Consider the following 13,126-nt stretch of genomic DNA (forward strand, 5'->3'; position numbering starts at 1 on the left):
CAACTCTGTAAACATGTTGCTTAGAAATGGAAGCAAGAACCAAATTGAGGATCTAATAGACTTTATTAAGAAATCAGGAGTCAAACTGTAAAAAAAGTTATATTCTCATTGCTTTAACGTTTACATAACTATACACCATTCTTTATCACATATGCACATTACACATATCACTAGTGTCCAGCAACACAATCCGCACTCCACATCCATCCCCTCATAAACCCTCTGACCATACAAATACCAATCTAATTGTCTTGGTTTTGTCTCTCTACCAAGATCCTAAAGCTCACATCCAAACAAATTGTCCCGCACAACAAATTCCTCGAAGCAAATAAGTGGGAACCACATACATTACCACGATAATACCACTTTTGGCAAACAGAAAACTGCAACATATGCAAGGAGTCTCAGCTATAAATGGTAAATTACCTCTACGGCCGAGTAACTGCTGGCATCCAGACAAGGAAACTTAGCTCTCTCTGACGTAGCTTACCAAGACATCGTGGTACAACTAAAAACACAACAACAACAACAACAATAACTGGTTAAAGATGATACGCCTTATGATCTTCTAACCAGTGAAGAAAAGTGTGTCGAGCAACAGAGTCGGTAGATCAAATCTAGCTTTAGTGGAGACCACTCCCTGAGCTCTTATGATCATTTGGCACCATGGACGCTTGACTGCACATTTTTTGTCTTCTAAAAAGGTGCGCCCTTCTGTGTTTCAAACTTTACCTTTCCGATACGGTACCTAGCGCAAAAGCAATTTCGCCAAGCGCTTCATTACCAAAAAACTAGGTACGACACTATTGACCAGATCTTGGCGATCTTGTTTTATGGCCTTCTACACATTTTTGTCTCCTGAAGACAGTGCATGTCGAAGGATGGAAGTAAACTAGTCGTTTAATATCGCAATGGTTACGTCCAAAATGTTTCCTTCTAAAAGTAAAGGAAAGGAAAGAAAGGAAAAAGAGACGGCCCCACGGAAGCGTGGAATAGAGACTTTATTCAAATAAAGGAGTAATAGATGGGCCCGCAAAATTTCTGCCCTGGATTCGGATTTCCTCCAATCGAAATATATTTGTTTAAAAAAAGATCTCATTAAACATTTACCTTACGACTTAATTAGAACGCATCTTATCTAATATAATTTCCAACGACCGCTGAGTAGCTCCTCCTGACTCAAAATTTAGTTTTCCCGTTTAATTTCTCACGATATGTCTAAGAAAAGGGGAATTCCCCTAAGCTTCATATACGCCACATTAATGTTAAAAACTATGATAATTTTCATTAAATCAATGGCTTGTGTTCGAAAATATTTATCATAGCATCAATAATTATATCTTTTTTCCTGCCCGCCGGATTTAAACATTTTTGCAGAAATATCAAAGAACTAGTTGTAATCTTTAATTGCTGACAATCTCCATCTTTTCAATTGCTAACATCTTGCATCAGCTGCTCGGCTACAATCACAACTTTTAGTGATCAGCTGTGTGGAAATAGGGGGTTTATATGTCACTTGGTCACGTTTAGTTTGTATTGTACATCACGTGCGCGAATGTGACTTTCAATATGGTGTTTAATCATTCGGTAAAGGTTCCGACGCAGTACAGGAAAGCCGCGGCTGTTCTCAGAAAAGCTATAAGTGAGAAGAAATCGGTTCGAGGTTTAATTTACGAGCAAACACATGCAGTAAGGACCCGAAATGGCACTCGTGAATTGTCAAAATAACCATTCCAAACATTTGACAACTCGTTGCAGAAAGTCCCAAATTTGCTGGCGTTGATGTCAAAATATTCCGACAATAAAGATGCGATAGAGGAAGCAATCGAGAAAACCAAGTTACTCGTCGATAATCCCCGATTGGATCCGTCTCTAGGTCGAATACTTGTCGCTGAGTTGCTGTTTGGAGCTGGAAAACTAACAGGGCAGAACGCGAAACCTGTGGCGTGTGTTCTCTCCTACAAAGATAAACTGCAAGAAGCGATCGGAGGGGCGCCGGCAAAAAGTTCCAAGTCTGCAAGAGGTATTATTAGATTAGACTCGCTGGTTAGATTATACGCAGGCTGAAAATGGAAGTTGATCGTCGTGCAAAGCCTTCAAAGACGGCTCTGGGCGCCAAAAAAGGCTCCGGTAAAGGGTACTCCGAAGACCCCCTCAGTGCCTTCCTGTGGCTGGTGTTATTTAGCACTCTCATGTTTACGGTTCCCTTCCTTGTTTTCTTCATTGTCAAGTGGAGTTTGCTAGAATACCTCGCGGTTGAAGGCTTCGAGAACAATTGCTGGTCGGCATTGGGTGCGGTGGTTGCCGTCAATTTCATTATTTACTTGTACGTGTTGAAAGCATTCCGCGAACAGGAAAAGGAGTTGAAGAAAGATTAATAGTTTTAAGAGATCAAATTTGACTGCTCTAGTTGTATCAATCATTATAATTCCAAAGAATAAAGTACTTTTGGACACTTTAGGTCTTGAGCGTTCTTATTTGGTAACATGGCAAGGAAGGTAGGGTAATGTGATTGTTCGTTTTCCAATTTCTGTGAATATTCCACACGATCAGCTTCCATTTTTAGTTTTGGGGAACTTCACCTCTAAATGTTTCGTAATTTCTCTTCGTAAGCTTCAGTTGTCGCAAGATTGGGAGGGATCACCGGAATAGCCCGGACTTTTTTATCCTACAATTGTAAGATAAACCATTTTCCCACAACTTTCGTAGAGTAAATGATCATCGCAAAGACTCTGCTTCGTTGGCGTGTAAACATTGTGCTAAACGGCGGAGTTTGTGACACTCCCTTCGTAAGTCAGCAATTGCTGCCGTCCACCAGTAGGTTTGTCAAGGCTGCGACCCCTCCGGAGCATGGAAGCCTCACATGCTGCCGTTATCAGGTTCATCACTGAGTTTACGACAGTGTCATTGTAGCTGACCACTTCCGAAGCACACTCCAGGGTGACTCTGTCTGTTCCAAGAGCGTCGACGAACTTCCTGATCGCCCTCGCGATATTCCACACACAGGGGGAGCACCGGGTTGATGCACGCCAGTAAGTAGCGTCAACTACGATGTACTGGTGATCACTTGCCGAGAAGTTTTCCAGGACTCGTCCACCAATGATGCTAGAGATTTCAATGCAAAAATGATGCCAGGGATGCTTTCTTCGCAGTCTGGGCGCCGAAAAGTTGGCGTGAATCCGTTGTTTAAAACTACGAGCTCGGTTCTCGTCGCCATTTCTAGAATCCGTTTCTCTCTGGAGTCTGAATGAGGCATGCCCTATTCAAGGGCACTAGCATTAAAATCATCGCCTACCAGGATTCGCCCCTCCGTGCCCGAAACGGTGTTATCCAGGGCATCGACCCGGCGTCGAAAGTCTGACATCATCTCATTCGGCGTCAGGTAAATACTAAAAAACGTTATCTGAATCCAGACAAAGCCGCTCCCTCGGCCTTGGGCAAGAACACGGAAGTCGAACGTGATCGTATCCGATAAGTCGAGATGCCATGGAGCCGGGTTATTGGTTCGGTATTGCTTGCTGATTAGCACTAGATCAGACTTTACCCCCGCGAACTGCACTAGGAACTGGTCGCACGCCGGTGCATGTTAATTTGTAAAATGCGGATCATGCCGTTCGCGCCCTAGCGCTTTCCAGTTCTGCCCTAAAGATTGAACACCGTTTCGAGCCCGCAGTGTGTGCGACGCTCTCACCAGACGCGCCACGATCCCTGCAGAGAATGAAACTTTCGCTTTCCTTGAGGGTCTCCACTTGATGACTCACTTGGCCGCATCTCTGGCATGCTGTCGTCCTGTCCGGTCCCTTGCTAGTTGCTGAAGTGTATCCATAGTCCAGACACTTGTAGCACTTGGTGGGGATTATGTGCATTCGTACCCTGCATATTACCGATCCAATTATAGTTCCCCGCTACTGAGGAATTTCCTCGCATATTGTTCGAGCACTTACACCACGGCGAGTTTTCGGCCTCAAGCATTACAGAGGTGATACCTCTCCGAGCATTGGTTGCCTCGCTTTATGGCTTCCTCCACTTCGACCTTTTCTGTGAGGCGATCAAGATCTCGGATTTCTAGAGAGCATATCGGCTGCAGACTAGAAACAAGAGCCTTCTCTTTCAGTAACCCCATGATCATTAAGTCCTTGAATTTGGTTTCTTGGACGGGTAGGAAATGGTGAAGATTGTCAAAATAGCTATATTTTCAAAGACATAGCGATTGTTATATCCAAAAATGGGACGATAGTACAAGTATTGCGGAGAGATGAATGCTGAGCTGTGGTTCGGAAGATTTAGCACCTTCCTTCACTGAAAAACAATGTTTTTTCTTAAGAACGAAGTAACAGGATGTGTTTATACCCGCCAGTCTTTAGGCATAACTCCGAAGCCCAGCATAATTCTACTTTCAGAAGATCAATTCACACTTGGGCAGTGATACGTCGGTCGTATGAAACGAGGCGGACGAATAGAATATACCCACCTGTGCACTATTCAGTAATTTCAGGTAACACGCTCGATGTTTCGGCAATTGAAGCATTATCCCGAAATTCTGACCATGTTTAGGGTTATTCTTTGGTGAGAAATATATTTCATTTTTTGTGGCTTATCTTTCCTGGTCACAAAATTTGTGACTGAACCCACCCATAATATCCGCAGGATCCGTTTAGCTTAAAGGGGTTTCTCTTCTCGTGGAACCTTGCTTCCATTCAGGGTTGTTTTCTGTGTGGGGCGGATTTGGAGAACTGGTTTCATGCCCTCTGTGTCTGTCCTGCGCGCTGTGACACGATCTGGACGTGCAAGGAGTGAAAGGTATCGTGTTGCCTTCCAGCGAAGGAGGTAGTTCCTCGACGTTGCTTCATCTGGCGTATGGTGGGCAAAAGTGAGATTGCATCAAAGCATTATAACTGAGGATTTGGTTGTCACTAAGCATGCACCTTCTGTGTCTCTTCAACAGTTGTTTCTTCTGGAACATCGAAGCATCGAGCAACTACTAATATCCACATACCAGATTTGCCAGTGACATCAAACAGCAAGGTCCAAACAGTCCCTTACTTAAATCATGTTTTTACTTGCTCTACGCCACCGTGCAGCAATCTTCAATGAAAAAGTGGACAACAGATTACCCTGCTCTTACATCCAGGCCTGATTCATCCTTACGCATCGTTATACCTCCCAAACAATTGTTTGTCTCGAGGTTTGCCTTCGACACCTCCTCGGATGACATGCTGAATTACGTTAAAGGTAAACTAGGATACTTGCCGACACCGTTTGTTTGTACCAAATTAACGAGGGACCACAACCCTGGCCGCGTCATTCAAAATTACTTATCGACATGGCTTGAAGGAAGGTGCCGAATTTTAAATTATTTGCAATACATGATATCATCTGTATATCTGAAACTTGGCTCAAATCTAGTGTGTACAATGGAGCGCTCCTCGATGCTTACTCTATCCTTCGTTGCGATGGCGATTTGTAAATGTTAGGTAAAGTCACGGGAGGTGGTGTTCTAATTGCTGTTAAGCAACATCTTTCTATTACCCCAATCATATCTAATTTGACCCTTTCGTATTTAGTTCTGATCGCGTTCTCGAATTCTCATTCCGCCTCCCAATTCAATGTTAATGGCAATCACAATAACTACATTCTCCATTTGATATTGACCAGCATTCCTAACAATCGGTTCATGTTATTTCCTAGCGTTTCGCCTTACGTTAAAATTGATGCTCACCATCCAACATACTGTCGCCTCGCAAAGCGCAAATTTAACTTTAATAAGGCCGATTTCCGAGCTCTGAATGATTTTCTTAAAGCAGTTGACTGGAATGGTGAAAGCCTCGAGATTGCACCCAGGTCAGGCATTCGATAGAGCCAAATGGCGAAGCCGATCACGAAGAGCCGACCCCACTTGTGAACGGGACAAAGGCGGAAGAAAAGAGTTGACTGGAATGGTGCGTTAGACAATGTATCATCAAACCGGGCTGTTTTAGTATTTCATGACTTTTTGGAAAACCTTCTTCCCTAATTCGTTCCCCTCTCTTCTCAATTGTAGAAACACAAAGCCCGTCTGAGTTTCCAACGTTCTGGTAACGCCGAGGCAGGAAAAGTTTATAATTCTACGTTCGTCAGCGAAAATTCTGTTCAAAAATGCATATTCCCAATAAATAGCATCGACGGCTCATTCGAGCGACGGGAAAGCAATTCACGCTCTTCGCCCAATTCTCCCTCTGTTAATATAAAATTGGATGATCTTAATCTTATCTTATTCCTCTAAATCAGCTTGTGAATTTCTTGGGGATAATTTCTCCTCCCTTTATACTACTAACCATTCATCTTACCTCTCTTCCGACGAATTTGATTCATCTTTGGTTAGTATACCCTCCATTCCTCTTCTGAATCCCTCTATTGTCGAATTCCTTCTTGGAAATGTCGACGTTAGCGGCGGTTGCGATCCCGATGGCATTACGAATCTCTTCCTAAAAAAATATAGACGTAACGTCTCTCTTCCCTTACTGTAATTTATAACAAGAGCTTGTTCGAGGGTATTTTTCCGAGTATGTGGATCGAAACCCGTATTATACCCTTACAAAAAAGAAAGTTGTCAATACGCGGGCCAAAAATTACCGACCTATATATCCATCTTTTCCTCGTTCTCCAAAATTTTTGAAAGATATGTAAAAGACTGCCTTTTGTCTCGTTTCGGTCGCCTCATTGTGAAAGAGCAGCATGGGTTTCAACACGGTCGCTCGACTGTGATCATTTTGTTGGAATTCACCAACTTTGTTGCAAAGTTACTAAATGCAAGGAACAGCGTCCATACAATCTATGCTGACTATTCCAAAGCTTTCGATTCCATTGAACACTCCTTGCTTCTCACCAAACTAAGATCGTATGGATATCCGGCAAGAATTTTCTCCTGATTAAGATCTTACTTAGATGGGAAAGTAAATCGTGTCTTCTTTAATGGTTACATCTCTTTTCCATTTTTCCCCCATCAGGAGTACCCTAAAGGTCCATCTTCGGTCCATTTCTGTTTTCTTTTTTCGTGAATGATCTTTTTTCCTTGTTTACCTGTCCTAGCCTTTTATATGTAGACGATTTGAAATTGTTTTCTGTTGTCGGCTCGCCTACTGGTCAGTGCAGCCTTCAGTAAAACCTTGACACATTATCTCAGTATTGCGTTCGTAACAAGTTGCCACTTAATGTGAAAAAATGCTACTCTTTATGTTATTCACTAAAAACTTCAATCCCGACACCCGTTTATTATCTTGATGGTCGGCCTTAGTCGTGATTGTCACTTACAAGGACCTACGTGGGACCTTTGACAGTAAACTCCGATTTAATTTCCATTATGTCGATGTATTCACCCGCGCTTGCAAAATGCTCGGTTTTATCCTTCGCTGCTATCTCGATAGCTGAGCGCAAGGCTATCGTACGGAAGGTCGCGATTCAAATCTCACTGGTGGCAGCGGGATTTGTATCGTGATTTGACGTCAGATACTATTCGACTTAGCTGTGAATGAATACCTGAGTCAAATCAGGGTAATAATCTCGGACAAGCGACTCCTGGGCGGTGGACCCTGAGCCTACACCCTAACCCTACACGTATAAAATCTAAAGGACCACGCATTTTGCTTTGAAATTTCTGCAGCGTATTCGGAGATAGCTAGGCACGCGATCTATGCAATAAAAAAAGTCGATTTTCAAATGTAGTTTCCTTCCCCCCTTAACGGATGCTGTCCTTCGTTGACGATATCATATAAATAACCATCCACTCCTCGGGGAATACTGTTACATCTTAATTGTCTTAAAAGCCTTGCATATCCTCGAACTATTTTTCGTGACAATCCATAAGAAAATTTGCTTCAATTAGATCAGGGATATAATTTAATAATTCATAATAATATGCATCAAAGGAACCCAACCTTTTCGTTTGTTTCTTTGTTCTTCATCTGCATTAATTGAAAAAGAATCCATGTAGTACTTAAAGCTCCGATTTTTATTTCAGTCTCAAAACCCCGATATGTTCGTATCAACACAAACGCTATATCCATTAACGAAGCACATGAAATTCTGTCACAAGAAGGCTTCAAGCGAAAAGACGTAGGGACGGAAAACTACGATGAATTCTTACAAGCAATTCAAGCAATGGACGAAGATGAGTACATTGTCGACATACACGTTCCAAGCTTGCTTATATTCTGTCCCAAATGGAGAAATTACTGGGCAAAGCATGATTTAGTGGCAGAGAAAAAGTTCATGCTTCAAGATAGGGTATGTATACGTTCCTGAAATCTCCCGGTTCTGAAGGTGTAACTGACAAGCATTGAGAGTATTTTAACATTTTTTTCTTTCTCCAAGGCGACATGCATCGTGAGTGAGTTACTAAATCCAAAGCCTGGATCCGTTGTTCTGGACATGTGCGCTGCACCAGGAATGAAGACAATTCATCTTTCGAATTTAATGCAAAATAGTGGTAAAATCTATGCCGTCGAACAGAATGAACATCGATTTCAACTCTTACGGAATATGGTGCTTGAAGCCCAAGCATCGTGTGTTGAACCAATCAAAGGAGATGTTCTTGCAATAGGTGAGTCACGTTTTATTTATATTTTCCAAATTATTTTTCTTAGGGACTCAGTCTTCCTCCTGCCCTTATCATCACTAAAACATATAAATAAATTTCAATTATTCATTATGCTCTATTCAATTTGCAGATCCCCAGCCAGATGTAGAATATATCCTTGTAGATCCCTCATGTTCTGGTTCAGGAATGCAAAATCGTTTATCGTTGAGTAAAGATGATCGTGTTGATGAAGATCGATTGCGAAGACTTGCAGGCTTGCAGATCAAGATACTTTCTCATGCAATGAGCTCCTTTCCAAACGTGAAACGAATTGTCTATTCAACGTGCTCACTCTATGAAGAAGAAAACGAACAGGTAAGTAACATCCAATCATATTTCAATATCAGTCAATAAATTGGAATCTTGTCTGTTTTTTTTATAGGTTGTGAAACGATGTCTGGGATTGTGCCCACAATTCAAGCTGTTGAGTGGCAAAAAGTGCCTTGAGCGTAAATGGAATAACTTTGGCAATACGCAGTACAAAGGTATCGGAAAAAATTGCTTGTATTCTCTTCCTGATAAAGATCTAACTGATGGAATATTCATGGCAGTGTTTGAAAGAATAAATGATGAATAAAATACTATCATCTTTTTTAAATAAAATTATTTTCATTTTAAATCAAATTACTAAACGCAAATTTTCTTAATAACTCTTACGATAATGGTCCAAATTAGTAAAGCTAGAATTAAACATATTCGAATGCGAGGAGATTTAGCTAACTGACGATCACTGCCGTTGATTGATTTCTGAAATGCATCAATCAATTTCTCTCGTTGTTTTTCCTCTAAGAATATATAATAGCTGCGAAATTTTAACACAATATCAATTGAGCGGCATTTCTAGATGCTCTAAACACATTTTCTCCTCAGTTTGTAAATTGTCGAACTATGGACTATTTGATTTCAAGATAAGTGAAGGTTGGAACCAACCGCAATTTCATCATTTTGCGGATAGTAAATCAATAATAATAAACTTACCTTGTTGAAGAGTATAACGAAAAGCCCATACATAATAGACAGTCAATGCAATTAGTCCATAGCTCGAGAGACGACGGATAGCAGCCGTGGATATTGGGTTATTGCCGTCAGCAGCATACTTTTACCTCAACCATAAATAGTTGTATGTTAACCCCATGAACTGGGTATGTCTTCCTTTGGCTATTTACTTCAACTCTTATCTGGACTTCCACAAATATATTCCCTGCAGGACTGCTTAACGGAATACGTTTGCATGGTAACTCGCTGGAAAAGCAGGTTGAATTAGACGCCAAACCAAAAATAGAAGCATCACCTTTTACTTACCACCGAAATATCCAGTACTGTTTATATTTTATAATTAATTTAATGGATAGAACCAGGACATTTACTTGATGAGTCCTGAATTAAAATGAGTAGAAAATCGAAAATCTCAAATATTAGCGATTCACGTTCTCTTTTCCTGTAACAGCCGAGGACGAGGACTGCCAAAGTGCGTCCAGAGAAGGCCGCACTAAATGATCCTGCGAGATCGTTAAAGTTTGGAATTCTACTTTGCAGTTTCGATGGTCCTTGCTCATTAGGTGTTGTGGACCTTATCAGCCATTCAATACATCCTTCCGTTAACATTCTTCTTAAAAAAAGTTTACATTCACGTATCAACATGGTGTAGAATGCGTATCTGCAATGGCATTTCAATTGTACTTCTTCCATTCATCGATCCGTCTCCATGCTTCTATGGCTAATCAGTTTTGGAGCAGAGCCAACAACTTGACTTGCATCAGATGGATCCATTCACTTTTTTTTCGAGACTACAAAAAATGTATTTTATTGAAACTTAACAAATTTGTTGCAACGACGGCAGCTGTCGTTTTTAACTATACTTTTTCAAGCAGTTCGGCATGGGCTTCCCTCGACGCACACTTGGTGCTAAACGTCTAGTATTCCCACTGAAACTTTCGCTGGCACTTTTAGTAAAACCATCTAGAATCTTCCTAGTCATGAGATAAATCATTTATAGTTAATTTAGTTAGCGAATACTTTGATATATTCGCGCAAGGACACATTCCTTTGCCTGCGGTAACCATTGTTTCCTTGCTGGTTGCTTTTAGGTCCAAGGAAAAGCGCCGATATCTCCGCAGTACTATTCAAGGAAAAGCAATATAATGACTGCTTTAGGGGGGTTTCGGCTTGAAAATACCATAGCTATAAGATGGTATGTACGTGGATCGTGGAATGAAAAAAGTGGTAAAACGCGAAAATTGAGACAGTAAAAAGAAAACTTAAATGATCATATCTTCGTAAATACGGAAAATTCGAAGAAAATAGGCATATTTCTGATGACACATATGATTAGTGGCTTAGCAGGGAGATAAGCTGTGCCATTCAACAATAAGTTCATAAATGAGAGAACCACTAAAATTTTTCTCCAAAAAAAATGCTGCCCCGTTTTTTTTTTCAAATTACTTGCATAGATAGCACATCCACCCCCAACAAATTTAAGATGTATGTTAGTATCCTGTTGCACTGTTTGATATTCTCTTAGGTAGGTAGGGAGATATCAGTGCCCGCACCGAGGAGCTCAATTAGCGCTGTTGTGTCTCGTTTTGATGCCACAAACCCCTAAGACCGTGGCTGCTGTTATTAGAGCAGGAAGGCAGAGTCCAGCCGGCTCGGATCTTCTGAGCCAGCCCGTAGCATTCACGAAGAGAAGCAGCTCTCCCACCCTGCAGCTAGAAATCTCTCTGAAGTCCCCAAAGAATGATTTACCCAGTGCCCGCAGCCTGACTCTAGCTAGAGCTGGGCAATCGCAGAGAAAGTGCATGAGGGTTTCCCTTCCTTCTCCGCAGCTTCAGCAATGCGAGTTGTAGGATATGCCGAGCCTAGCGGCATGGTCCCTATGGGCCAGTGCTCCGTGCAGACGGCCGTAATCTTGAATGCATTTGCACGCGTCTGGCAGAGGAGCTCTCGTGATCGGGCTATGTTATAAGCGGGCCAAATTCTCCTTGACTTGGCACAGCTTGTAAGCCTTCGCCATCTCAGCCCCGCGGCTGCTAGGTAGTGCGAGTAGACTCGGCTCCCGACAGCCGCCAGCGGAACACCGACTGTATTCACCGAAGGACTGCCAAGAGCAGAGCCTTGCAATCCGTCAGCCTGCTCATTCCCCTCTATGTTCCTATGCCCGGGAACCCAGAGCAGAGTGACTTTGAGCGTGCCGCCCAGATGGTTGAGCGCGTCTCTGCACTGCCCCACCAGCCGGGAAGATGTCGTCGTTGAGTACAAGGCCCTAATGGTCGCTTGGCTGTCGGTCAGAATGGCTATGTTACGCTTGGGGCTCGAATCACGCTCCAGCCATCGACAGACTTCTAATATCGCCAGTACTTCCGCCTGGAATACACTGGTGAAACCTGGGAGACCATACGACTTGGATACACCGTGCGTATTCGAGAAAACCTCCGCGCCGACTCCATGGGCCATCTTTGATCCGTCCATAAAGAATACCGTAAAGAATACACGCCGCCAGTCTTCCACTTTGCCCTGGTTGGAAGGTCCACAGCAAAGTTTCTCGTGAAGTTCAGCTTGTGTGTGACATAGTCCGTGGGGGATGCCCAGATTTCTCGAGGTATTTCATCTAGGATGTTGCTGTGGCCGTAGGACTTCGCTGTCCATCATCCGGACTCACGTAGTCTGACGGCATTGCACGCTGTAACATATTTGATGTGGAGGTCTAGAGGGAGGAGATGCAGGAGTACTTGAGAGCATCTGCGTTGCAGGACTGCAGAGCCCCCGTATCACCTGCACACGCGGTTCTTTGAATCCTATTAAGCTTCGTTCTATTGTATTTCTTCTATTGTCCAAACACTTTTATAGAATAAAATCCTTCCTAGGAAAATATAATATAAAAGTGGTCGGATCCAGCAGAGACGCAACCCTTAAAAGACAATTAGGGAGCGAAAAGGACCCATTAACGGAAGAGGAAAAAAGTGGGATTTACAAAATCAGCTGCAATGATTGCGAGATAGTCTACATTGGCCAAACAAAACGCCTCATCACGACTAGGTTCCAAGAACACCTGAAGGAAGTAGAGAAGGGAGAAAGACGAGGAGCCAACACGGTGCGTTCTTCGGTAGGGATACACGTCCTCGAGGAGGGTCATTCTGTGATGAGGCCAAATTTGGAGCTGGTACGACAAGTGAATAAGCCACACACCTTGGACGCATGGGAGAGCTTGGAAATATTGCGAAAGGATGCGGCAAAATTGATGAACACAGATGGAGGGAATTGTGCATCGAGGCTAATTAAAAAACTCGCTGACACCACCCACTAACTATTGATAATTGATGGCCATCAACCTAGAAGTTATAAAATCATCCCCACCTGCATGTGGACCTTTTTAGGTTTGTCTCTTCATCTTTTAGAATGTGTACCCACATACGGATCTTTAACTTTTAAACAACTTTTTATAATTTGTCCCTACAGACTTTTTTATTTAAAAAGAGGAAAAACTTAAAATATATTATAGTAGGAGAAAGATAC

The 13,126-nt window shown here is 42.4% G+C and overlaps 2 protein-coding genes across 2 annotated transcripts; both read left to right on the forward strand.

Moving 5' to 3' along the window:
* Positions 1-1,514: 1,514 nt before the first annotated feature.
* Positions 1,515-9,212, forward strand: LOC119660137 (28S rRNA (cytosine-C(5))-methyltransferase). Its single transcript, XM_038068536.1, has 6 exons — positions 1,515-1,689; positions 1,759-2,023; positions 7,997-8,262; positions 8,350-8,578; positions 8,706-8,929; positions 8,997-9,212. Exons 1-6 carry the CDS (start codon positions 1,570-1,572, stop codon positions 9,189-9,191), a joined length of 1,299 nt encoding a protein of 432 aa, XP_037924464.1. The 5' UTR covers positions 1,515-1,569; the 3' UTR covers positions 9,192-9,212.
* Positions 2,017-2,460, forward strand: LOC119660139 (vacuolar ATPase assembly integral membrane protein VMA21 homolog). The gene has a single exon (XM_038068537.1). The coding sequence runs from the start codon at positions 2,070-2,072 to the stop codon at positions 2,376-2,378; it is 309 nt and encodes a 102-aa protein (XP_037924465.1). The 5' UTR covers positions 2,017-2,069; the 3' UTR covers positions 2,379-2,460.
* Positions 9,213-13,126: the final 3,914 nt, after the last annotated feature.

The sequence above is a fragment of the Hermetia illucens genome, chromosome 6, assembly GCF_905115235.1.
Source record: "Hermetia illucens chromosome 6, iHerIll2.2.curated.20191125, whole genome shotgun sequence".
Classification (NCBI taxonomy): Eukaryota; Metazoa; Arthropoda; class Insecta; order Diptera; family Stratiomyidae; genus Hermetia; species Hermetia illucens.

Bases quoted from the DNA above. Each gene is read 5' to 3' on its own strand.
- LOC119660139 (XM_038068537.1), top strand. From the start codon at position 2,070: ATGGAAGTTGATCGTCGTGCAAAGCCTTCAAAGACGGCTCTGGGCGCC.
- LOC119660137 (XM_038068536.1), top strand. From the start codon at position 1,570: ATGGTGTTTAATCATTCGGTAAAGGTTCCGACGCAGTACAGGAAAGCC. The intron at 1,690-1,758 runs GTAAGGACCCGA...AACTCGTTGCAG, and splicing joins TTTACGAGCAAACACATGCA to AAAGTCCCAAATTTGCTGGC. The intron at 2,024-7,996 runs GTATTATTAGAT...TTTTTATTTCAG, and splicing joins AAGTTCCAAGTCTGCAAGAG to TCTCAAAACCCCGATATGTT.